The sequence below is a fragment of the Sus scrofa genome, chromosome 17, assembly GCF_000003025.6.
Source record: "Sus scrofa isolate TJ Tabasco breed Duroc chromosome 17, Sscrofa11.1, whole genome shotgun sequence".
NCBI lineage: Eukaryota > Metazoa > Chordata > Mammalia > Artiodactyla > Suidae > Sus > Sus scrofa.
In genome coordinates this window covers 5,230,816-5,257,659 of record NC_010459.5, presented here as the reverse complement: position 1 = coordinate 5,257,659, position 26,844 = coordinate 5,230,816, and the positions used below count along the sequence as shown (strand labels likewise).

At 39.0% G+C, this 26,844-nt stretch overlaps 1 protein-coding gene across 4 annotated transcripts in view; it reads right to left on the bottom strand.

The window, feature by feature from the left end:
• SLC7A2 (solute carrier family 7 member 2) overlaps positions 1–26,844 on the bottom strand; it is a 79,877-nt gene that overhangs the window by 14,190 nt on the left and 38,843 nt on the right. For 2 of the 4 annotated variants that reach the window (XM_021077148.1, XM_021077149.1), the window contains exons 2-7: positions 10,870–11,260; positions 9,695–9,850; positions 5,917–6,082; positions 4,586–4,719; positions 3,353–3,575; positions 1,407–1,546 (exon numbers count right to left, since the gene is read on the bottom strand). In XM_021077148.1, the coding sequence (XP_020932807.1) occupies positions 1,407–1,546; positions 3,353–3,575; positions 4,586–4,719; positions 5,917–6,082; positions 9,695–9,850; positions 10,870–11,245 (1,195 nt within the window). In that variant the 5' untranslated portion in view covers positions 11,246–11,260. 4 annotated transcript variants of the gene reach the window in all.

The window sequence follows — 26,844 nt, the reverse complement described above, 5'->3', positions numbered from 1 at the left end:
GTAAAATTGTTTCGGCAAAATTATACTTTCTGACTCTGAAAGGACCCCGTTTCACACATAATTAAGCTGCAGTCTTCTCTAACCTAATTTCCCAAGGCTTAGGAACTTCAACAAAATTATCATTTTTAGTTTGAATTTCTACTATCAAGAGTATCGATCATTTTATCTATAAAGCTTGCTAAAGTCCTTCTCCTGCTCCCTGTATCTGGGCCTTTCATTCTTTCAATCTGCAGATACCTTTGAAAATTTCTGCATGGAGTAAGAATTTGACCAAAAGCATTTTACATGGATATTATGACATGCCAAAAAGGAGGCATGTGGAGTTTTGTTGTTGTTGTTTTTAAACATGAGTTAATACCAAAACTGTTCAAAGGAAAAATAGATTCTTAGTGGGGTTTATTTAGAGATAGGTGTTAGTAACTTTTAGAGAACCATGGTGGCCCAGGAGGTGGGGACAGCCACCATACTGTGTGGGGATGACAATGGCCAAGTATAAATTATTTTTTGACATTTCTTATATTTAATTAAGAATAGGTAAACATACATTATCTTTTCAAAAACCCTATGGTGCTTTATAATAGTCAACTTAAAGACAAAAAAGAAAACACTGAAACATTATTTTTAAACCAATAACTCAAACGTTAAAAAATCATTCTTAAATTAATATTTTATGTGTTAATAATATAATATTATATCCTCATTCATCAATCTGAAAAGCATTTATACCTGATATATAGTGAGGAACCCCTGCAACCCTTTACACATTTGTTAGAAGCCCCAAAGGTTAAAATAATGAAAGAAGAAAAAAAATCCCAAAGGGTCAAAAGTTATGAGTTTCAGTAGACCACCGCCACCACAATTTCCAGATAGAATCTCAATGTTCACACCCAAATTTATCAGTGATTTTGTTCTTAACTTACATGCACAGCAAGCAGACCCTCTTTTTAAGTCCATGCATGCGCAAAAACACTCAAGTCCAATGGTGAAGAATCCTATGTTTGTAAAGCTTACCAGAAATGACCCCTGCAGTCAAGGTGGCAGCTACTGGTGACTGCCTCTTACTCACTCTGGCAAGAAATCTAAACAGTAAGCCATCCCAGGCCATGGCAAACAGAATTCGGGGTAAAGGAAACATAGAGCCCAGAAGACTAGAACAGAAAAATTCATAATCCACATGTGAGTTATCACAAATATTATTCTAGATGGGTATATACAGGTAAAGACTGGACACACTAAAGTACAGAACCTATGCTAAAAAAAAATTCAAAATAGAAAACATTCACCAAAAAAAGCTACTGATCTTTACATATATCCAAATAGAAAAGCACCTCATTTCCCATTTTCCCCCCAGAATCCTTGATGAAGAAAGATCCCCCTTTGTGTAATAAAAGTCAACTCTCTCTCACCTGCCACCGCACCCGATGATAAAGTAGCAATTACCGGTGTCTTCGTTTTGGAATTGATTTGAGCTAGACATTTGAAAAGCAACCCATCCTCCGCCATAGCATAGATTACACGAGGCATTGGGAAAATGGATCCAAGAAGACTGAATAAAAAGCAAACACATGCAGTATGGCAAACACATTCATGCAAGATTACATCCCAGAACTGAAATTAAGAAATTGCACAAAATTCAGCATCACCACAGTGATTATGAAGTCTTGTTATTTTAAAAATGTTTTTCAATTAGGCATTTAAGAATATCTGCCAATTAACCAGGGTGCTATTTATTATTCTCTTACAGATATTTGTCCAGCACAATTATCAGACTAAAACTATTGCAAATAATTTGTGCAGGCCCATGATTACTAATGAATTAAAACTAAGTAATTAAGACTTAAACAAAACCAATTATGTCATTAAGACATTTTTTTTAAACTCAGAGAATAAAATTCATAAATTGATGTGTAATTAAGAGAAGATTGACTTTATATCAGTCTCTTCACTTATTCAATAATTACACATTCTCATATTTATTTTACCATTATTTTCCCTCACATAGCATGATCTTTGATCAAAGTAGTAATCATTCTCAGCATCATAAGATAATTAAGACAGAAAAAAGCAAAAAAAAAAAATTAACTCACTATAAATTTAGTACATAGAAGTAGCCGCAATTAAACATTAGTAACAGCAGTGAGGTTTAAGAAAATGATTGTTTGCTTTAGATGTTCTGAATTATGTGTTTACTGGTTGTATCTTTCCATATATGAATTAGTTGTAAAATAACCATTTAAGAGAAAATAAGAAAAATATTTTATTTTTAAAAATCCATCTTCTTTATCTTTTAATAAAGCTAGGTTGAGCTTGACCACAAGAAGATTTTTGTTCATCTCTCTTCTAAGACTGTGGTGCAAGGTATCTTCACAGTGTAGATTTTTGAAACTATTTGAAACTATTCAGAATAAACCTCAGCACTGACTGAGAAACCAATGGGGGTAATTTAGAAGTTGCTGCTTAATATTATCTTGAATATTAAGGGATTTTGAAAGGGATTTTGAGGAGAAAAAAAGCTAGGCTGATGAATTACATAAAAAGATTTCTCTTTCCAATTTCAACTTTTAGAAAATTATTTTCACTTCAAAAAATTAGTAATCAAGCAGAAATTAATTTTCTCTTTGTAAGAATGCTTTACAGGATAGCATGGTATAAAACTCAAATGAAGTATCTTATGAACACACGTTAATTCAAAATATCAAGTTATAAAATATTAAAATAAGCACCTACTAAAAATCTGAATACTTGAGATTCAACTATTCTTTTCCACTATTAATTTGAGAACAGTATTTTCCATTTCTAGATCAAGTTCACTCTGATCAGTACTAATGAAAAAGTCTCAGTGTTTCATAATAAAAAGCACATCATACTTAACAATGCCACAGCATATAGCTTCCACTCACACAGAATTGATATCATTTTAAAAGACAGAAGAAAATGTCAAGCCTGCACATAATATCTCAAGGATTTGTAGCACTACAATTAACACCAAAGCCAGCAGGGAAACATACTAGTATAAGCACTGTGAAGTTTTACAAGACATACTTAGACACACATATGTATGAAATAAATGAAATACGTATGTGTGTATAAGTGCCATATACACACACACACACATATATATATATCTCCATGGAAGCTTGGACCATCACTATCTTGGAAAACTTACTTTTACCTGATGGGGGAAAATTTTTTATCACTTAAGATTTTGATATGGCAATTCTGGGTGAACTATTCAGAGCATACACTTCATATTATGTACCTCCAATTAGGATTATTTTTAAAACATACGAAAGCAATTCTTTAGACTTTGCAGTAACCCAGACAGCCCTGCCCCAAAGGCAATGCAACATACCTTGTTGACAAAGCACAGAGGGAGCCTGCTGCAACGACATACTTGGCAGGACCCCATCCAACGTACTCAAATGCTACAGGAAGTGGGCTTTTCTCATCAAGGAGGTAGTATGGCATCATAAGGGTCAAAGCTGCCGAGACCCCAAAATAGGCCATAAAGCAAACAAGCAGAGAAGTCACAATTCCAATAGGAATGGCTTTCTGAGGATTCCGGACTTCTTCGCCTAAGCCAACAAAAAGATTTGCATATTTAATAAAACATGAATTCTTTTTCTCCTTCACAGTAATTCTCCTCCGCTTCTGTCCCTTTTGTTTTCTCAGCTTGCTCCATCTATGCCACATGAAGGCCTCTCTCCTCTTGAAGGTCCTTTACTATCACATAAAATCCCAAAGCCCAGAGGCAAGATGAGAAAGCAAGAAATCCTGCAAGCCAAGGTCATGTTTCCAGAAAAAACAAAACAAAACAAAATAAAACAAAAACATGATATGCCAGCACTCTTAAATGTTTAGGGATAGAACAGCAGCCTTAATCCACTTAGAAGAGGATTCCTCTGCAGAGATTACACCCCATGGCATTCTTAGGCCCTTAATTATAAAGGCTTCTGTATATATGAAGATAAGCTTCTATTAAGTGCATTGATTGGTATTAAATTCTAGTTTCAATTAAAAAAAAAGAGTACACTCTGGATCTTTCTCATAAGATTTGGTATTTGAAATACCCAAAATATGGTCAATTATAAGTCCATGCAATAATATGAACCCAGAGGAAGCTCTTAGGGAGCGATTGTGGCATGATTATTTTGTTGTATAGGATATGGAGAAAAAAATGTATATATATATATCACAATGCATTTCGTCCTATTAAAGAAGAAACAATTTAAGGGCATGATCATCATTTGTTATTCACTGTGATACCACTCCCAGACCAAAGGTAATTATGACTAAGATTTATAAAGTAATTGACAGCTTGCAAAGTATTTTTCGTAAAGTATTATATCTTAGGTAACCTTCATGAACATCTAAGGAGTAGGTTCTGCTCTCCTGATTTTACCAATATGGAAACCAAGGCTCAGAGTTCTACTAACTTTGCTTTTTTACATAGTAGGTGTTACATCTGTGTCTGGAACCAGTCCCTATTACCTCGAATTCCACTCTCTTTCCTTGACCCTCTGTTGTCACCCATGGGTTCAAGGAACCCTTTTTCCTTCTAATAGAGCCAAGACTCTGCTCTTACCAGTTGTTGCAATGCAGTCAAATCCCACAAAGGCATAAAAGCAGGTTGCAGCCCCAGCCAAAGTTCCCGTAAAACCATAAGGCATAAAGCCACCAGCCCCGTAGATACTTGTTCCATTTTCAGAAGGGGGCTCTCTAAAGAAGAGAAGAAGCACATTGGAAAGTCATTTTCCTAGAAAACTGCTTCTTCAAGTGAATTGTCTCAAACTACCTCCTTGGAAAGTTATTGTGTTCACCAGCTCTTTGAAGCTACTGTTGTACACAGCTAAAAAAAGTAAATTCTGACTTTTTTTCATTCTGTCTTAGAGGATACGGTTGTGTTCCCAACAATGGTATGCTCTTGGATTACCAGCACTCAATTGGAGGCTGATCAATAGCATAAGCAGGAGGCTCAGATCCACTCTGGCTGGAACTCACAGTCAGGCAGGATTTTGAGAACAGAGACCACATATATGGGCCATGGTCTGAAATAAAGGCATGAAACTTTCTTTTCTCATGGACAGTAGGGTAGACTATGTATCTAAAAAATTTACTAAGACATCTGACACGGTGAAATAAAATCCTCCTAGGCTTGATTAATAATACTGAAGTTGAAACATGTTAAAAATTGTATAAAACCAGAGGATACTAAATGTCTGCCTTATCAGAATGACAACAAACAACATATGTAAAGAAAAGCAAGTAAATGCACATCACTTCATATAATAGAGATTTTTGTAATCTTATTTATTTACACATAGGAATATTATGCTTAAATAAATCTTAGGATGAAACTTTTTGTATATAATAAACTTTTGAGATTATCTGGTCTAAAGTGAAATGCATAGACAATTCTGCTTATGCAACCAATAACATTCTCAAAAAAAAAGCCAGAAGGCCTGAAAATTACTACATGGTTGAAAGAATGCAATGGAACCAAAGAGCGTTCCCAAAGAAAGAACTAAAGGATGCATGGCTCAAAAATACTCATTGCTTTTTAGAGGCAAACCTTTGGGGGGAAAAAAAAACATTAGTCCAAGCAATGGTTAGGATCTCTCCTTGCTCTTCCCTTAAACCTGGAGCCAAGCTTGAGATTAAGAACCAGCAGCTGCAAGGCTTTAAATAGCTGCACAATGGTAAGCATACCTATGCATTCATGTTTGGGGGGAGCCTGGGAAGAACAGTCTCAAAATAGAACAGACCTTCAGAAAGTTCTCTGAAGTAGAAAGTTTGAGAACCACTGTTCTAGAGGAAAATGTAACATAAGACAAAAGCATGAAAAAAAAACAAAAAACAAAAAACAAAAAAACCCAAAACCTCAAAATAGGAGAGGAAAAAACCCAAATATTTCACCTGGCACTTGCTGATATATTTTTGAGAAACTCTTCACTAATTTTCCAGTTTGCCACGTTTCCTTTCACAAACCCAGCCACCATAACAAAGAGAAGGACCAGGATGTTAACAGCTGTGAAGACTTTATTCACCCAAGCAGACTCTTTAACTCCAAAAGACAAAAGACCTATGGGAGGAAAAAAGGGAGTATTTTAATTTTTAACCTAACCTTTAGGAAAAAGCAAGACCATTTGGAGACAGTTACAGGTTTTAGCATGTTATTCCACCAGTATTCATATATTTAACTGACATTTATCCCTTTTTATTGAGAGCTCTTACCTGTGAATAAAACCAACTTGATTTCAGAAGTCAGGCCATGCTCATAGCCAGGAGACCTCACACTCTCCAATAAACGGGTCAATTTAGTAACTTTGGCTATTATTACCCATGGGTAGGTGGAGGTAAAGTAACTTAATTTTAACGAAATGCTGTTCTAAAAAGTCATTTCAAGGTTCAGGGCTGCAAAATCTTAAGTAAAAGTTCAATCATATTGTCTGCCTCATAGTTACTGGATACATTAAACAAAGTAGCTCTTCAATTGTCATTCCAAAAGATATTTTGTAAATCGATTCTCATTTTAATAGTTTTATTTTTACACTGTGATTGTAAAAGTAATCAATTTTCTATTTAAATAATTTGAAGATACAGAAAAGAAAAGAAAAGGAAATAAAGATCAAATGTAATCTCCTCTCCTTAATTTAGCACACACACACACACAAGGACACACACATTTCCATGTCAACAAATACATATTCTCATTTTTATCAGCCACATCCTCTTCTGCTATGTGGAAACACTATGCTTTACTCCTATATTTATAGAAATCAGGTCACAGTTTCTTACAACTATACACAGTACTGAGATAATCATCCTTTTATAAATATCTTTTTACACTTCATAATTATTTCTCTACAATAATTTTCTATAAGGTAATACTGTATCAAGGGTATACACTTTATATAAGACTTTTGGTTCATATTGTCAAAACAATCTCCAGAAAGTCTGGCCCAATTTAAATGGTCCATTTTTTCCCATTAGGCTATTCCTATTCATATTGATTCATAATACATTTATTCAATAATACTATAAGCTCTCTGACTGTATATGTGTATGGCATGTTTTTCCCAATTTATCATGTACTTTTAATCTTAGTGTTGAGTATACATGTAAGAAAGTTTTAGAATATAAATTTTTCCTCTTCAGTTTCTACCTCTAGAAAGATTCTCCCTAATATTAACCCCCAAACATTCAACTTTGTTTCCGTCCAGTACTTTCAGGATTATATCTATCATATTTGTATCTTTAATCCATCTTGTATAAGACATGAATTATGGATCAAAGAAAGTTTACTTTTTACTATTAGGAAAATAATTGTGATGAAAGGCTCATATCACGTATGTTTTTGTTTCTTCCACATATTTATACCACCCATGGTCAAATAAGCAAAAATATCTAAGTAGAGATGAGAAAAGCTGAATTTCATCCTCCCACCTGCACAATTCCCAGAATTACACAGGAATATAACTGTATTAACAACATAAAGGAGAACTGTATGATCAGTGCAATTATTGATGCTGACTGATTCAGATTAGGAAACACTATGCAAATACAGACCTTGGAAACATCCACTATACATTACATCACCATACACTTTGGAAAATAACAAAGCCATCGCCATGCTCTATAAAACTTCCCCAATACCCCAAGTACACTGTCCATTCTGAGATCCCCACTTCCTCCCAGTAGATTAGAGGCCAATGACTACCTCATCTAAACGCTACATCTACTTCTCTTGCATCCAGCTTCAGTTGACAAGACATTTGGTATTACAATATGAAAAAAGACTATAGTAGGAGATTTTGGTCTTCAAAGTTTCTAAGAACAAAGTTATCCTGCTATCTTAACCTATATTTAAAGACATGATGGTCAATGAACATGAGACATAAGATGCAGGCCAAGGTTGGAGTCTTGCCGTGAAATTTAATGACTGGAACCGTGTTATAGCTACATGCTTCTCATTGTTTAGAGATTAAAGCTGAAGATTTAAGATCACCAAAACCATCCCTAAATAAAATGTGATGTAACTAATTTAATGTTAGCTAGGCTGTTGAGAAACCAAAACAAATAAACAAAACCTACCACCTGTTTGAAAACAATTGATGCAATTTTTCATGACATCAGAAGGAAAATGCCAAATGTTTCGGACCTATAAATTCTGTTCATGTGTATAACCCTACCTTCACATAAAACATTAAATTAATGGCTAATTTTTTAGAGTGTGTAGTTTTTTGAATTATATAATTATTTTTTTGCATTTTATTTTATTTTTTATTTCCCCAATACATTACTATTTTTTTTCTACTGTACAGCATGGTGATCCACAATGGAATACCACTCACCCATAAAAAAGAACAAAATAATGACATTGGCAGCAACATGGATGGAACTAGAGACTCTCATACTGAGTGAAGTCAGAAAGAGAAAGACAGATACCATATAATTACATAATTTTATAAGGAAAAGTTTCATTTATAGAAAAACAGGAAGAAAGCAGCTAGAAATAAGGCTGGAGCGGAAAACAAGGGTGTGTATGGAAGTGGGAACAAACATGAACTTTATTCTTAGTGCAATCCTTGATGGATTTCAGTAAGAGTGCAAGGCAGGGATGACAATCAACATGGAAAAATGTTCAAATAAGTAAAACAAGTATAAAGGGACAGCAGGGATTAGCTACACCTACAAAATAAAATTGCCTGCCAGTTGCTATGCATCAAGCAAGAAGCCTGCACAACATAGACACTGACACCCCCATTTTATGGATGAGCAAACTGAGTCGTGCAAAGATTAAGTCACTCAGTGTTCCAAAGGCAGGAAGTAGGGGAGTAAACTGAAAACCTGGTCACTGACTCTAATTTCTCTGCCTTTCTAAACGGCTATGCCACAAAACTGATGAAAATGGGAAAACTCTAGTATCAAGTATGTTTGTCTATATGACGTCTACATTAAAAAACAACAGGTGGCTTGAACATACTTCCTTTTCAACCAGATGTCTATATTATATAGGCATAAATAGAAAGAATTTCTTCCAGAAACAGTATGCTTGCAAATATCCTTAATTGTAACTAATAAAATGAAATAATGCCAAAATTTTATGTTCTTCCTTTTTGAAACTGACATTCCTGCAAATCTCCAATTAATATTATAAAATTGATGTACCTTATCTGACTTAGTGCATTCCAGGTATTTATTCAGAAGTACTATTTCTACCATTCTATATAATTTAGATTTTTTTTTTTTTCTTTTTAGGGCTGCACCTGTGGCATATGGAAGTTCCCAGACCAGGGGTCAATCTGGAGCTGCAGCTACTGGCTTATGCCGCAGCCAGAGGCAACAGATCCGAGCTGTATCTTCAATTTATGCCCCAACTTGGAGGCAATGCTGGGTACTTAACCCACTGAGAGAGTTCAGGGATCAAACCCACATCTTCATGGAAACTAGACGAGTTGGCTACTGCTGAGCCACAACAGGAACTCCTAGATTTATTTTTGAAACATACCTATTCCATAAGGTAAAATGTGATTTTAGCTAGTGACAAAGCCCACAGATCTCCAACAGCAGCTTATGTGTGTAAAGATGCTGTCTAGCCTTAGGAACTCAGGTGCCCAACTCAGTGCTAACCTATTTTCCTGAGACAACTAGTCCAACTCATCTGAGTGACAGGTGTAACTGGTTTTCTCACCTGCTAGAAGTAATATAAGACACACAGCAAAAAAGTCAGGATACTCTGCGAGGCCAGTGTAATTCATTTTGAAGTATGTCCTGAAAAACTGACCAATCTGTTTGTTAAGGAGTTCATCAAAGGTGCCACTCCATGCTCTTGCAACACTTGATGTACCTTCCAAAACAGAATGATCAGAGAACATGAGGTCAGTGGAAGAAAATGAACATAGCATCTTCGGCTACTTGATTCTAGGATCAATATGGGTTAAATCAGACAGAAGTGAACATTTTTAATCACAGAAAATTATCTTCATAATTTTATAATTTCACAATATAGTTATCAAATGCTCAAGTCCATAACTGTGAAACCAGGTAACTTTAATCACATTAAGGAACTATCGTTTTTTTGGGAGCTTCCACTGTGGCTCAGCAGTAACAAACCCAACTAGTATCCATGAGGAGGTTCCATCCCTGGCCTCGCTCACTGGGTCAAGGATCTGGCATTTCCATGAGCTGTGATGTGGCTTGGATGCCGATTTTCTGTGGCTGTGGTGTAGACCGGCAGCTGTGGCTCTGATTTGACCCCTAGACTGGGAACTTCCATATGCCAAGGACCGCCTAAAAAGACAAAAAAAACCCAAACAACAGCAACAACAACAACAACAACAACAAACTATCATTTTTTTAAGTTTTCAGGAGTTCCTGTCGTGGCTCAGTGGTAACAAACCTGACGAGTATCCTTGAGACTCGCGTCAATCCCTAGCCTCACTCAGTGGGTAAAGGATCCAACGTTACGGTGAGCAGCGGTGTAGGTGGCAGACGCCACTCGGATCTACAATTGCTATGGCTGTGGCATCCGCCAGCACGTGTGGCTTTTATTCCACCCCTAGCCTGGGAACTTCCATGTGCCATGGGTGTGGGCCTAAAAAAATTTTTTTTTAATTTAAAAATTAAAAAAAGAACAGGTTTCAAAACACTAAGAGGTATATTCAGAGGAGAAGCAGAATTACCAAATTTTGCAATTAAAAGGAGACACTTTAGAAATGAGAAAAGTGAAACACATAGAGATTAAGTGCTGCACTAAGATGCTCTGTCACTCGTTAATGCTCACCTGCCATGAAACCCCAAGGCCTCCGCCTTAGGAGTGCTACTTCTACCATTCTACCAAATTATTGTTTTGTTTTGGAAACCCACCTATCACGTAAGATAAAATGAGATTCCAGCCAGTGATGAAGGCCCACAGTTCTCCGACAGTAACGTAAGTGTACAAATACGCGGACCCAGTCTTGGGAACTCGGGCTCCAAATTCAGCATAGCAAAGACCTGCCATCACGGAAGCCAGGGCAGCAATGAGGAAGGAAACCACGATACTGGGGCCAGAATCCGCCTTGGCAACCTCCCCAGCGAGGACGTAAACCCCAGCACCAAGAGTGCTTCCCACCCCCAGGGCAATGAGGTCCATGGTGGATAAGCATCGGCAGAGTTTGGAATCTTCTAGACTGTCTAGAGTGACGACTTTTCTCCGGATCAGACATCGGGCAAAAGACAGCGTTGCTCTGCAGGGAATCATTCTGAAGACAGGCACCTGAGGAAGAGAAGGGGGTGGTGGTTAAAGAATGATCTGGAATCATCGACTTTCTAATTATCCACCCTGCTTGTTGGCACAGCTGTGGCACCTGAATTGCTCTCCCTGTTGCCGTAGGCTGGCCCTGAGCCAAAGCTGTGATTTTCTCTGGGTTCACCTATGTGGGCTTTTATAGGGGACTGCCACAAAGGGCTTATTTGGGAAGTTAAAAAAAAAAAAAATAGGAGCCTTGGGTCGTTACAACTATTTGCTATTTTTGCTTGTTGTTGCAATTTTTAAAGATAGAAATATATTCCAAGAGATGGTTTATTTGTCCTGGCAGTAAGCAATAAGGGAAATCTCATCATCTTTTTCGTTCTCTTTCTCCCTCTCTTTTCTTCAATCATTCCTTGAACCCATATTTTTTAGGCCTTATTACATGCCAGGGACTGTGCTCATATTATGTCTAGAATGACGTGGAATATAGGCATGTCCTCTAGCTTGACAGGACCTGCAGTTTAGTTATTGCCTAAAAGCAGGTACAAATGCCGTCATTACATAGTCTACAGCTTTATCAAACATGTGTGAGCTCTGCTTTCATTGTTTCTACTGTGGAGCCACATTTAGAATAAAGAAACTCTCCCTTGAAACATGCTTGGTGTTTTCTAAATAAAACTGCTATTCAACTATACTTTAAATATGAATTTGTAATAAAACATACATGCTTATTTATATTTACTTAGTTTTTTTTGTTGTTGTTGTTGTTTTTGTTTGTTTTTTGGTTTTTGGTGGGGGGTGCACCCAAGGCATATGGAAGTTGCCAGGCTAGGAGTGGAATCAGAGCCACAGCTGCTGGCCTACACCACAGAGCAACTGAGAATCTTAGGCACGTCTGCGACCTATGCCACAGTTCACCACAATGCCAGATCCCCGACCCACTGAGCAAGGCCAAAGATCAAACCCATATCCTCATGGATACTAGTCAGATTCATTTCCGCTGTGCCACAACAGGAACTCCTTTACTTGTTATTTCTAAATCCATGCCAACTATGATAATGTTCTTTTTTAAATGGAATAATGTAGACAGAAAGTCTCATCCCCCATACCCTGCAGGCCCATCATCCTAAGACTGAAAAAAAGTGGTCAGGTTATAAAAGAAATCATGAATTTTAGTAAGCAAAATAAGTACACATGGGAGTTCCCGTCATGGCTCAATGGTTAACAAATCCGACTAGGAACATGAGGTTTCGGGTTTGATCCCTGGCCTCGCTCAGTGGGTTAAGGATCCGGCATTGCCGTGAGCTGTGGTGTAGGTCACAGACGCGGCTCGGATCCTGCGTTGCTGTGGCTGTGGCTGTGGCTGTGGCTGTGGCTGTGGCTGTGGTGTAGGCCGGCAGCTATAGCTCTGATTAGACCCCAGCCTGGGAACCTCCATGTGCCGTGGGTGCAGTCCTAGAAAAGACAAAAAGACAAAAAAAAAAAAAAAAAAAAGTACGCATGTTACAGTAAAAAGTCTGAAGCAAAATACACCAACATATTAACAGTAATGATCTTTGGTGGCAGGCTAATTTTTACTTCCACGTATTTCATGTAAAATGTGTTACATTGCTAATACGTGTTTCTAAAATCACCAATGAATATGTACAACTTATATGCAAAAAAATATGAAAATTAAAAGGCCCTACATGGCCCTGTCTACAGATACGTATAACTCAGCAGGTTAGGAAATAACTTAGGAAGAAGGAAGTAGCAGTATTTGCACCTTCTTAGTCAATAAATTAAATGTATTTAACTTTGAGAAGTTCAGAATCATGTTTACCACTCCTATTGCACAATGATCTACAGAGGCTGAATGTTATCCCTTCAATTTGATTATATTATCAATAACCTAAACTCATGAGAGCACAGCTTGACATGTTCTCTGAAGAACTTAGAGCATTCTATCCTACAAAATAAACCCTTGAACATTTCTTAACCTTAATCTCTAATAAAAGAACACTATCATTAAAACTTATTTAAAAATAACAAATAGGAGCTCCCTTCGTGGCTCAGAGGTTATGAAACCTGACTAGGATCCATGAGGATGTGGGTTCAATCCCTGGCCTCAATCAGTGGGTTAAGGATCCAGGATTGCCATGGTGTAGGTCGAAGACACGGCTCAGATCCCGCATTGCTGTGGCTGTGGGTAGGCCAGCAGCTGTAGCTCTGATTCGGCCCCTAGCCTGGGAACTCCATATGCCATGAATGTGGCCCTAAGAACAGCACATAAATAAATAAATAAATAAATAAATAAATAAATAAATAAAAATAAATTTTCTATACTGAATCTCAAGGATTTGTTGCTCAAAGGAGAAAAACATTTCTGGGATACCAATAATTCAGTTTCCCATTAAACCTAATATATAAAGCTAACAACATTATTCACACATCACTAAAATTCAAGTCCTTAATGTTGAAAGCAGCTGATTCAAAGAATACAGAGAAAGCTTAAAGAAAAATGAAAATAGGTGAAAAGTTCTTTGACGGTAAAAATAAAGTTTTATACATCAATATTGCCACACCATCTGCGCCACAATGGCAAGCGTGGCACCTCACAAATACTTGCTGAAGATGACATCTCCAATTTTGCCACGTCAAAATCTATCAACACTTTCATAAATGAAATATGTATCAATTTCTACCCCACCAAGCCCTTAAATGGCTTTTCTCGAAACATCTGGAAGATAAGGGAGGGAAGTGTTTTGCTTAAAAAAGAAGCAAAAGCTGGAGTTACACAAAGGCCTACTGAGGTGGGAGGAGGAGAACTTGAAGCTATTTACTAAATGCTGACCTTCAGTAACATGTAAGCATTTTTACACAACAGAGATGTGCAAAGATCAAGAATTAGGGATAACTGCCAACTGAAAAATGCTCTGAATTGAAACCCACTGAATTTTAGTAATGATTTAAGATCATGTGAAAATGGGACTTGTTACTCTGATATACAGAATGAGGCATACCTATTAGTGGTTAACTAAATACAACACTCTCTTGGTAAAGGACTGATGAACCTCAAATGTTAAGAACAAAAAGCACAAATTTTACAACTATTGCAAAGGGATCTGAAAGGAAGCCAGACAAACTAAGAAGAAAGGAGTGATGAGATTGTGGGTGAGCTTCCCTTCATTTTTTAATCCCTTTTTTTATAATATGGTCACGATGTTGTTTTTGAAATTTCAAAACCCCCCAAACACAAAAGAGCATAAAATAAAAGAGGGAGTTCCCACTGTGGTGCAGCAGAAACGAATTCAACTATTATTTATGAGAATGAGGGTTCAGTCCCTGGCCTCGCTCAGTGGGTCGGGTATATGGTGTTGCCACGAGCTGTGGTGTAGGGTGCAGACACGGCTCAGATCCCGAGTTGCTGTGGCTGTGGTGTAGGCTGGCAGCTGCAGCTCAGATTCAGCCCCAGCTTGGGAACTTCCTTTTGTTGCAGGTGCAGCCCTTAAAAAAAAAAAAAAAAAAAAAAGAATAAGCAAGCCAACAAATAAACGAAGCTTCTTTGAAATAATAGCAGTGAAAACTTTTCTTAGTAACAGTTATCCCAAATGAATGAGTGACCTTCATCTTGTCAATATACAAGTAAAATTCATTCACTAAAGATTACATGGGAAGCAAAACTGTTTAAAGAAATGTATAGCTTTAATCAAATAAGATTTGAATGCTACTGCCTCTTTCCTATTAAAAATGGAAAGTATTTCATGTTCAGTTTTTGTTTTTTTTTATGTTGCCCTGAGGAAACAAGACAAAGCTGCCATTTGTCAAGCATTCATTTGCTTTTGAGTTACAGAAAACTGGACATCGGAAACTTTTCTCCGAATGGGCAGGTTAGGCAATGTCCTCTGCAAACAGTCTTAACTACGCACAACTGATAAAATACTGATTGCAAAAGCTATGACACAAAACCAACTTTGCAGAAATATAATGAGATGGGAAAAAGCAATGTAAAAACACACTGGGTCAATTTAATAAATCACTGTTAAACAAACATTTAGTAAACCTTAGCAGGTGTGTCATATAGTGTTTCGTCAATAAAGAAAAAAGAATCCTGTGCTTTTGTAAAATATGATTTTGTGGAGACAGATTGATATATGAAAGTAGAGTGGCAAAGGGGGAATGAGGAAAAATAAGAAATCTGTGTCTAATATGAATATATTTAAATTTACCTTTTAAAAAGTTTTATAAATTTTCCTTTAAAGCATTTTTAAAAGACATGCTCCTTCAGTAAAATTGTTATGACAACCTCAGTCTTATTTCTAGAAGTTTTCATCACTGAAAAAATCCACTCATACTTATTCTTTGACTCATGTCTGCATTTACTCTTCTTGCCTGGGCTCTGATGTGTTGCTCATCAACAAATAACTATGCAGGGATTTCGAAGGTGATTCTATTTGGTCTGGAGGACACAGGCTGTTTTTCCAAGAGCAGACAATGATCCAAACTCATGTATCTACTGTCAGCTATTGCTTCTATGACCAAGGACTGGTATTGGGTATAAAAACCTACGTAAATGTAGTAAAGGACGATGATTTAGACTCTAGGAAGAGGCCCATGCAACTTGCATACCCTTGACCTTAGCCTTAGAATATAAAAGTTCAAATCAATACTCTATGAGGTCACAGATGATTCTGGTGATACCAGAAACAGATATGTATCTTTCGTCAATAAACAGTTATTTTACTAATTTCTAAGACAACGGTCTCTCTACCAAGGCATAAAATATGGGCATACTAACTTACATCTGAAAATGCAATCAGCCAACAGAAATGCTCAGAGGGATCTGCAGCAGCCCAGGTAGCAGGAGAGCCTCTGAATGGATTTGTGAGCCCGAGCATACGATTGGATCTTCCTGAGTCCTTCCCGCCACTCCCACCCCATCCCTCAGTGTAACAGTTTCAAGACATTTAACTCCCTGATGGAGCCCCTATTACTTCTGGCCAAAAAGCTGAATTCCTTCCTCAGCAGCTTGGAATTATCTCCTCCTGAAACTTCTTCACATCTCGGTTGTAAACTCGACCATGTAGAACTTTAGGTCAAATAAATCCCTGGCACTGATGATATAAAAACACCACAGAGCAGAACTCTTTGACGCCAGAAAAAGATTTTCAAAATCTGCTAATTACACTCCAAAGTTGATCCTGGCTTTTCGCCTTGGCTCAAAAGTTGGATGTAGCATTTAGCTGCACAAGGATGAATCTCCCCCACGCCCCACCCCAATAAGAGCTGTAATTTCAAACTCAGTCCTTGGTATCAATATCACAGGCACTGACAATAAATCTTACAGGAGAAAGTAGCCGTGGCCAGCTGGTGGGGCAGGCGTTCCAAGAAATCCTCCACAAATTCACTCATCCAGATTATAACCAGATTTTCCTTCCTTGTTTGAGTTGCTAGTATCATGGTGAGACATTTGTACTTTCTGGTTTTTGGAATGACTGAGAAAAAGGAATTTAACCATATAAACCCAGGAACCTTGCCCCATTGCGTGTGGGCGTGTGCGCATGCGTGCACATTCTCTGAGCTACAGCTTTTGGGTTTGCAGTCTCCAAACTCAATATCAATTACATTTCTATAACATTCAAGTGCATATTTTCAAATTTTACTGTAGGCTAAATAATTGCATGAAAGGGTGAAAAAGATATGGATATAATACCATGGAATTATTGGCTTTTCCCTCATTCTTCTTACTTTTAAGAGATTAACTCCTCATAAAAATACACCAAAAAGTACAAGGCAGGATAAAAGATAATCAGAAATGGTAACTGTTCACTTTGGCTACTGAAAAACAAAAACAAGCCAACAATCACCAACTCTTGAAAATTTGAAAACCTTTATTTTCCTGGAAAACAAAAATGCCCTTTCATATATATTTCACTTATATTCGGTCCCAAATGCATCTTTCCTCCAAATCAAATTTTCTTTTTCTCTCTCTTTTTTTTTTTTTGGTCTTTTTGCCTTTTCTAGGGCTCTTCCCACAGCATATGGAGGTTCCCAAGCTAGGGGTCTAATCAGAGCTGTAACGGCCAGCCTATGCCAGAGCCACAGCAACTTGGGATCCAAGCCGCATCTTCAACCTACACCATAGCTCACGGCAACACAGGATCCTTAACCCACTGAGCAAGGCTAGGGATAGAACCCTCAACCTCATGGCTCCTAGTCGGATTCGTTAACCACTGCACCATGAGGGGAACTCCCAAGTCAAATTTTCCAAACAATATCTTCCTCCAGAGTTTTCTCCATAGAGGTGGACACAAACGTAGACATAAGCAAAAGTGAAAGACATAATTGAGGCCACAATCTATGCGGCAATGTTTCTGTTTTCTCCCCTTTTATTTCAAATTGGCACTACCAAGAAATTGAACTATTTCAAAATTTCTGACAAAATCCAGACACAGACAAGGATCTTTTCTAAGGACATGCTGATGGAGAATTCCAGTTTGTAAAGGGAGCTGGTGCTTCAAAACCTGCTAATCCACTTAACTTCATTAAACACTAAAAACACAGAAATAAGGCATACCTAGCTGTCTCCTTCAAATAGATACAGAACAACTGAAAAAATTAAGTGTCCAACTTTTGTTTTTCGGGTTGGAGAGAGGGGAAGGGAAAATAAATGAAAAGAAGAAAGCAGAGCCCTCAGCAACTGGGTAACTGGAGTACCTGCCCAGTCAGCACCCCACTTGCACAGTCAAGGATCTCGGTGGCTTACTTCAGCCCCAGGCAGATACCCATTCCCATTAGGTCTGAGCAAGCCCTGGCTACTAAATCACTCCAAATGCCAGAGGGTACCACCTGTTCCCACTCCCCACGCAGCCATTGAGGGAAGTGTCCTCTGCTAAGCTCAGTCACCCTATACATGCCATTTCAAACATCGAGAGCTACCCCTTCCAAAGTTACTTCACACCCATCACTACTTTATCAGCCCATCTTTGTTGAGCATTTACTGTGTTTTTTGGGTTTTTTGTTTGTTTGTCTTTTTGCCTTTTCTAGGGCCGCACCGTGGCATATGGAAGTTCCCAGGCTAGGGGTCCAATCGGAGCTATAGCCACCGGCCTATGCCAGAGCCACAGCAACTTGGGATCCGAGCCGCATCTGCAACCTACACCACAGCTCACTGCAACGCCAGATCCTTAACCCACTAAGCAAGGTCGAACCTGCAACCTCACGGTTCCTGGTCGGATTCATTAACCACTGTGCCACGACAGGAACTCCTACGTGTGCTTATTAAGCCCATTTAATTTATTCTTACATGCATCTGCACAAAAGCCCTATAAGATCAGGACTCTCATAGCACAGATAAGGAAACTGAGGTGCAGGACAGTCAGCCCATACCACAGGTATCTGTGGACTAGGGATAGACCCAGCAGGGGTGACTCTGCAACCTTTAGTCTCAGACATTAGGATGTACTGCCTCCTGCCAGAGAGCCCAGTCACTGCCCACCTGCCCACACCTCCTTGGCAGAGAATCTGCTCTCCTCACAGCACTGTGCTCCCACCTCTCAAGCCACAGGGAACCAGACCATATGCCTGCTCCTGGGTTAAATGTATGAAGGCTGGGGACGCTCATTCACATTCTTGAAAATCTGAAAAATGCAACCAAATGGGTCAGGCCCTTCTGTCCTTTCTGAGATTGGGTTGTGAGTCTTCTGTATAATTTCAGCAAACCTCCTATTCACTTATGCTCTTGGGACTGGGTCCCTGTTCCTTTTCTTTCTTTCTTTTCTTCTTCTTCTTCTTTTTTTTTTTTTTTTTTGTCTTTTTAGGATCACACCCATGGCATATGGAAGTTCTCAGGCTAGGGGTCAAATCGAGCTGCAGCCACGGGCCAGCCTACACCACAGCTACAGCAACAGCAACACCTGGTCCAAGCCACACCTGCAACCTACACTGAAGTTCATGGCAACGCCAGATCCTTAACCCACTTAATGGGGGCCAGGGATCAAACCGAGCTCCGTGGATACTAGTTGGGTTCATTAACGCGGAGCCACAAGGGGAACTCCAAGCAGTCCCTGTTTCTTGAAACCAGAGGCAACTGAAGAAGGTCAAGGTGGTATCAGTAGTATTGGCTCCACCCACTTTACTCCCGATTTCCGCCTTCTGCTCCCACCTGCCCTGGTGGGTTTCCTAATAATTCCTCTTCTTTCCAAGAGCAGGTGGGCTTATGGAATAACTTGAATTTGTTTAGATATTCCTGCAATAAGGTACTCAGAGAGTTTAATCTGTATTAGGCCTGTCCTTTATACACGCCCACAGACATATATACCCTCTACCTGAAAGGGGTGACTTTCTATAAGGTGGAGAAAATCTGTTCTTAGACAGGTATCCAACCTAGGTTCTTGGTACCACTATTTCTCCAGTGCCCACTATTGAGAAAGAAATATCCTCCACCTTGTCAACCAGGAGAGAGAGAGAGAGGTCGAAAATCCAGAGGGGAGAATGGATAAAACAGGTTCTTGGGATGTGGATGATGGAGGGCGATCAGAGCCAGACTGAAGAGCTGCAATTAGATAGGAGGAGAAATGGCATCTCCACCTTCAGAGTCAAGAAGGAGAAGGAGAACAGGGTGGGACCAGGCAGACAAGTTTGTGGCTAGGTGACAGTTTGTTGGGCTTTTATCCTATATGCAAGCTCCTAAAATCCAAACTGCATTTGGCACATTGTTTATAGGTAACAATGAAAAAGGACTGGGCAAATAATGTCAGAATGACATCAGTGTAACTTTATACAAGAACAGCTTTGTTTTGTTTTTGTTTTCACCATTGAAAACTTGCATTCCCATTCTAAACACGAAAAAATAAACAGAGTGACTTTAAATATGTGCTTCTACAATATAGTCAAAGTTTCCACATCAATCCCTTTGAAGTGTCAGAAAACTAAACACAGCAACTTGAGGCATGAAGGAGGTGTGCTAGATGAATGGGTTCTCTAAATTACTGATGTGTAAAAATGAGGCTCCGTGGCTATTGTGGATTGAATCCTGCCACAACTCGGTGATGCTCCTAAATGCTACCGAATTTTATGGTGGCCATGTGCTGTGATACCAGGCATCCAGGCAGCTCATCTCTACAGGAAGGTGATCTATGCAGTATGACTTCTCAAAAAACTGTTTACAACTGTTTTTTTAAAACAAACAAATAACTACTACTTTAAAAACAAATATTCACAATTGCCTTCGTCCCAATTTTAATCCACTGTCCACACAAGTTACAATCAGCGCAAGGCTGCCAAGGAAATTCAGATGACTTGGATGAACCCATCCAGGCGCCTGTCAACTAAAAGCCTTTGCTCAAGATGTTTAGTTCTACTTCTTTCTGGATTAGCAGCTGAATTTCAGATGAAAGATGCTAGAAGAACATTCATGAACTCAGAGGCATGTTAAAGTATAAGAAAGCTCTTTTTGTCTGAAGGCCAAGAACTGAGAAGGCCTTGAGAACACTCTGATTTCTTCTAATCATTCTCTTTCCAAACAGCCAAAGGATCCCTCTCAATTCACTTCAGTGAATTCACCCCGAACCCTCCGCAAAAAGCTACCTAATTTAATTGTTAGAATTCAGTGATTTTTGTTTCAATGCTAAGCAAAATTCCTTTCATCAAACTGTGGCAGAAAAGGAATTCGACCAGAATTCACATTCGTTTTTAATTCAAGTTCAAGAAATTTAGATGGATACCATGCTGAGTATATTTATGGTTTACGGTTTTGCTATAAAGTCATGTCTTGAAAAACAGTCATTTTTGAAACTATATTTTCAATTTTGTAAAGCCTGTTCTGCTTTGATTATTTCTTAAAATACAGAAACAACAACTACATCACCAGAGATTTTTATCCTTAGCATCTTGGCAGAGTGTTAAAACATTGCTATTGGCTGAGAGATTTTGTTGGCTTCAAATAAATCTGAATAAAACATTCCTATTATGTGCTCAGAGAAAGTAATTAAAACAGTGCCAGCTCTTCATCATCATGATTCAGAGCCTCTAAGATTTAAATTTAGAACATGCAAACTAAGAAGAATTTTTACAATTAACTTGAATGGTGAGGTCCTTAAAAGTGAAGTTTGATACTCTTGTCACACTTACAGTCTACTTATTAATATGCCATAATTAAAATTTCTCCACCTTAAGTTTTCACCAGATTTTTCTGTTTTTATATTATTGCATAGGCTGAATTCAATCTATCAGTTGTTTAATGAATTGCCAATCTGCCTTGAAAAAAAAAATCAATGGAGTTCCCCTCATGGCTCAGAGGTTAAAGAACTCGACTAGTATCCACGAGGACACAGGTTTGATCCCTGGCCTAGCTCAGTGGGTTAGGGTTCCAGCATTGCCCTGAGCTGTGCCGTGAGTCACAGACGTGGCTTGGATCCCGAGTTGCTGTGGCTGTGGTGTAGGCCAGTGGCTACAGCTCCAATTCAACCCCTAGCCTGGGAACCTCCAGATGTTGTGGTGCAGCCTTAAAAATGACCAAAAAACAAAACAAAACAAAAAAACACAAGACTTAGAAATTAAAAAAAAAAAAAAAAAAAAAAAAAAAAGGAAATGGCCTGAAGGCAATTTCTAAACAGAATTCCAGGAGTAGGGGCATACAGGCAGAGGGAGAATGACAAATGCAGCTGACCATGATCATTTATTGTGCTTGTGTGTAAGGAAAGTCAGGGCACTACGCACACAGAGGGGGCGCCCTCTTCAGGGCTGGAGTGGGTGTCAACCGGGAAGTCTTCCTGTGGGGGCCGTGATTGATCTGATTCCTTATTCATTCTTCTGCTGCAGAATTTATTAAAAATAAATAAAATGGCTGAATACTGCTTAACTAGTCCTTAGAGCAAAGACTACAAACATGAAAATCAACATTACATTTTTCTAATAAAGAAGCAGTATCCGTAATCTTTAATATTCATTTTGAAATTGACTATAATCAGCCTTTTCTTAAAATCAATTATTTAAAACTTCAATTTTTGCTCTCTTTATTTGATTAAAAACCCTTTTGGTGGGGGGAGGTATAAATTAGGAGTTTGGTATTTTTTTTTTTTTTTTTTTTTTTTGCGCCACGCCTGCAGCATATGGAGGTTCCTGGGCCAGGGACTGAATTTGAGCCGCAGCTGTCACCTATGCTGCAACTGCAGCAACACCAGATCCTTAACTCACTGTGCCACACCACGGATGGAACCCACACCTCTGCTGTGACCTGAGCTGCTGCAGAGACAAGGCTGGATCCTTAACCTGCTACACCACAGCAGGAACTCTAGGTGTTTGGGATTAACAGACATACAATACTATACATAAAATAGATAAATAACAAGGGCTTCCTGTATAGCACAGGGAACTATACCCAATCTCCTGGGATAGACCATGATGAAAAATAATACAACAACAAAAAAAGAAATGTGTATATATGTATGACTGAGTCACTTTGGTATACAGCAGAAATTGGTACAACACTGTAAATCAACTATGCTTTAATAAAAAATAAAAAAAAAAAAAAATTAAAAAAAATAAAAAATAAAAAAAAAAAAAAAAAAAAAAAAAAAAAAAAAAAAATAAAAAATAAAAATAAATAAAAATAAAAAATAAAAAAATAAAAAAGTAAAAAGTAAAAGTACTGTAAAACCTATTTAAGCAGAAATTTAAAATGTGTACACATATATACCTATTACTCATCAAGTTTCTCAAATTCCTTTTTTTTCTTAGAAAATGAAAAAAATGTTTTCTCTGTAATGAGAACTCAGGCTTTACTCCCTTAACAACTTTCACATATCAATCATATTGTACATTACATGCCTGGTACTTAACCTAAAATATTCATTTTAATCTCTCTGTTACTCAAAAATGAAACTGTAACTTAGTCTTCCCACCTCTAAAACCTCTCTAATGTCTGTTTTACAGTACAGCACAGTGCACCCGAGGTATTAAAATAAGAAGGATGTGACAAGGAGAAAGATAAACTTCCTTCATCCTAACGCTCCTGCTGCGACAAAGCAAAGAGCGCTTCCATTTGATCTTCAGAGTGGTCAGAACCACAATGCAGAGAGAAAAAGACCTATCTGGGGCTCTGGTTCCTACTTCATCTGGGAAACCAGCACTGTTATTTCCCAACCCTGACATTAAATGAAACCATGCCATGCAGAGATATGTAGAAGAATTATTGTGGTCGAACATGGCTTAGAGTCTGTTATTGTATTGTATGTATTGTATTATTTTTTGCTTTTTAGGGCTGCACCTGCAGCATGAAAGTTCCCAGGTTAGGGGTTGAATCAGAGCTGCAGCTGCTGGCCTACACCACAGCCTCAGCAACTCGGGATCCAAGGCGCGTCTGCCACCTACACCACAGTTCATGGCAATGCCGGATCCTTAACCCACTGAGGGAGGCCATGGTTCAAACCTGTATCCTCATGGATCCTAGTCGGGTTTGTAAACCACTGAGCCAAGAAGAGAATTTTCTAGAGTCTGTAATTTTATGGTACGGTGGAAATGTCTATCAACATACTCCTAAATAACAGAGAGCTACAAAACGTGCAGAATGAGCTGAATTTTCATGCTTCGACTCTCTGGTAGCTCATCAGTTGTATCGAACGGGCCTCCTGCCAACTTCTCCAACTCTAACACTCCAGCCTGAGTTTCTAAAGCCACCCCTCTGCCATCTGATCTCAGCTGATCTTCCTAGTTTTATCCCTTGCTCTCTTCCACAGGAATATCAGAATCCAGTCTGTCCAACCACCCCTAGAACACTCCCCTCTTGTCCACACATAGGGGACAAGATTTATTGACCTGTTTCTGGTCACCCCCTTGTCCTCAATGGAGGGTTCCATTTCCAGGCCTTCTGAACTACTACAGAGACAGCAGGAAGGTTCTCTTTTGCCTCATTTGCCAGTTTCTAAGCTTTCCTTTTGACTCAATGAAGAGAAAAAAACCACTACACACCTAGCAAATGGAAAGCCAAGAAGCAGGCTGATTTATATAACAGAAGGCTGGGAGTAAAGTAAGAGCCTACAGCCTAGAGAAAACCCGCCTGGCAGAGAGAAGTGGGCAAGGGAAGAGAGGCAGAGGCTGAGAAGAGCAGGTGTGGAATATGAGTTGGTCTCTTTCAAGAGACACAAGTGCATGTGGGAAGTCCTTGCAAATATACTTTCAGGAGCTAGTCAGGGTTTCTTTGAATACAAAGGGACTGGTTCCCATGGCACTGGGATGGGACGGACACTTGTTATGTGATGTGCCCTCCTGCTCCCTCCCCACCAGGGAAGGTAAAACTGTTTGGTATAAAACAAAAGGTACACATTTAAATACCATCACTTCTAAACAGGATTTATTTGGCCTCACATAAATGACTGGCAACTGATCCCTAGAAACAAGCTCAATAGAACAAGTCAGGTGAGGGCAGCTGGGAGAACATCAGGGAGAGGAATGAATGGGTGTCAAAGACATGAGGTTAAGGATAGTGGTTGTGATGACAGCGGAGGGTCAGGAAAGATAAATGCCTCTAAACAATTCTGCAAATTTATGTTTAATTGAGATATAACTGACATGTAACATTGTATTACAAAGACATTTTAGAATTGAGTTATTTCACAATCTTCCAATGACACTGAATTTTAAAGCCCTTTTAATGCTCTTACTTTTTAATTATAAAGTAAATGTGCCTTAGAAATCTTATCACATCTGAACCACTAGTGGATACTTAAGGGGTTTCCTTTTGCATCCTCAGAACTCTAAGTCTCTTCCTCTGTCCCCAGCCTTGCTGCACAGGGGCTTAGGGGAAAGCCACCCAGCCCACCTTCACTGCAGAACCTTTCATGTCCGACAGGCGGCTATCCTCCCCAGGGCTCCAGCTCTCCCCTTGTGTAGCTCACGTTGCTGGAAGACCTTTCTTCCATGAAGTCCTCCTGTCACTTCTACCCACTGGTCTAATTCTGCCCCAAGAAAAAAACAGAAAGTCTTTTCATTCAAGTAATTCCAAGTGGCTGCTTTCCAAAGCTTTCCCTCCACTCAGATAAATACATTCACTCAAAGTACAACACCCAGGAAGTTCCCATTGTGGCTCAGCACAAACAAATCTGAACAGTGTCCATGAAGACTCAGGTTCAATGCCTGGCCTCACTCAGGGGTCAAGGACCCAGCATCGTTGTGACTGCAGTGTAGGTTGCAGACTCGGCTTAGATCTGGCGTTGCTGTGGCTGTGGTGTAGGCCTCAGCTGCATCTCCAATTCTACCCTGAGCCTGGGAACTTCCATATGCTGTGGGTGAGGCCCTGGAAAAGCAAAAAACAAAAAAAAAAAAAAAAAAAAACAAAGTATAAAACCCATACTAATAACCTCAAACTTAAAATATGACATTGCCAACAAGACAGAGCGCTCCACATGTGGTCAAACAGGTACATTAGACATTTGGTCTAATTTATTATCTCCATTCCATATACTTCTATTATTCTTTTTGTTTTGTTTTGAAGAGTCGCCTCAAACCCAGGCAGCACAGAGTGCAGAGCTCTTCTAGATCCAGCCCCTCGCCATCTCCTCTGCACATCTTCCACTCCTCACACGCTTGCACGACCCGGGCTCCCTCTTAACATCCTCAGACCTCCAAGTCTCTACTGCCTTCAGGCTTCCTGAACAGCTGTCTCTTCATTCGGGAAAGTTACTCCTCTCCCCTTTGCATGGAGCGCTCCCCATCCTCCTGACCCCTCCCCAGGCTAGATGAGGTCGCCCCATGGCTTGGTCTCATAGCACGCTGTATTTTTATGGAACTTCTTCTTTATCGTAATCATAATCAACCACTTGGTTAAACATGTTTAACTCCTCGTTATGGGTTGAACTGTGCTCTATTCATTAAAAAATATATATATATATATTTGGAAGTCCTAAGCCCTGGTACCTTACTTGGTGACTTTATTTGGAAACAGGGTCTTTGCTGGTGTTATCAGATGAAGGTGAGCTCTTTAGGGTGAGTCTTAATCCAATATAACTACTGCCTTATAAGAAGAGGAAAATGCCCCATGAAGACACAGACCCGAGGGAAGGATGCCATGTGATGACAGAGGCAGAAACTGGAGTGACATAGCTGCAAGCCAAGGAATACTTAAGATTGGCAGCCACCACCAAAGCCAGAGGAGGAAGAGGGAGACTTCTCTGAAGGCTTCAGAGGAGCATGGCCTTGCCCACTCCTTGATTTGGGGCTTCTAGTTTTCAGAACTGTGTGACAATACATTTTTTGTTATTTTAAGACACACAGTTTGTGGTACTTTTTTATGGAAACCTTTGAGAACTAGTATACTCCTTTATACTAAATGTTTCTGGAAAACAGGGTCTATCTATTACTCGCATGCTGCATTCCCTGTGTACACACAGGGACTAAAACATAGAGAGGAGTGCAGTACACATTTGTTAGGTGAATAAATGACTCATACTTGGTTTGTCATCAACTAAAACCCTCAGGTATTTTTTTTCTCAATGATATATACATAGACTATCTATATAGCCATAGCAATGCCAGATCTGAGACAAGTCTGTGACCTAATACACCACAGCTCATGGCAACACCGGATCCTTAACCCACTGAGAGAGGCCAGGGATCGAACCCTCATCCTCATG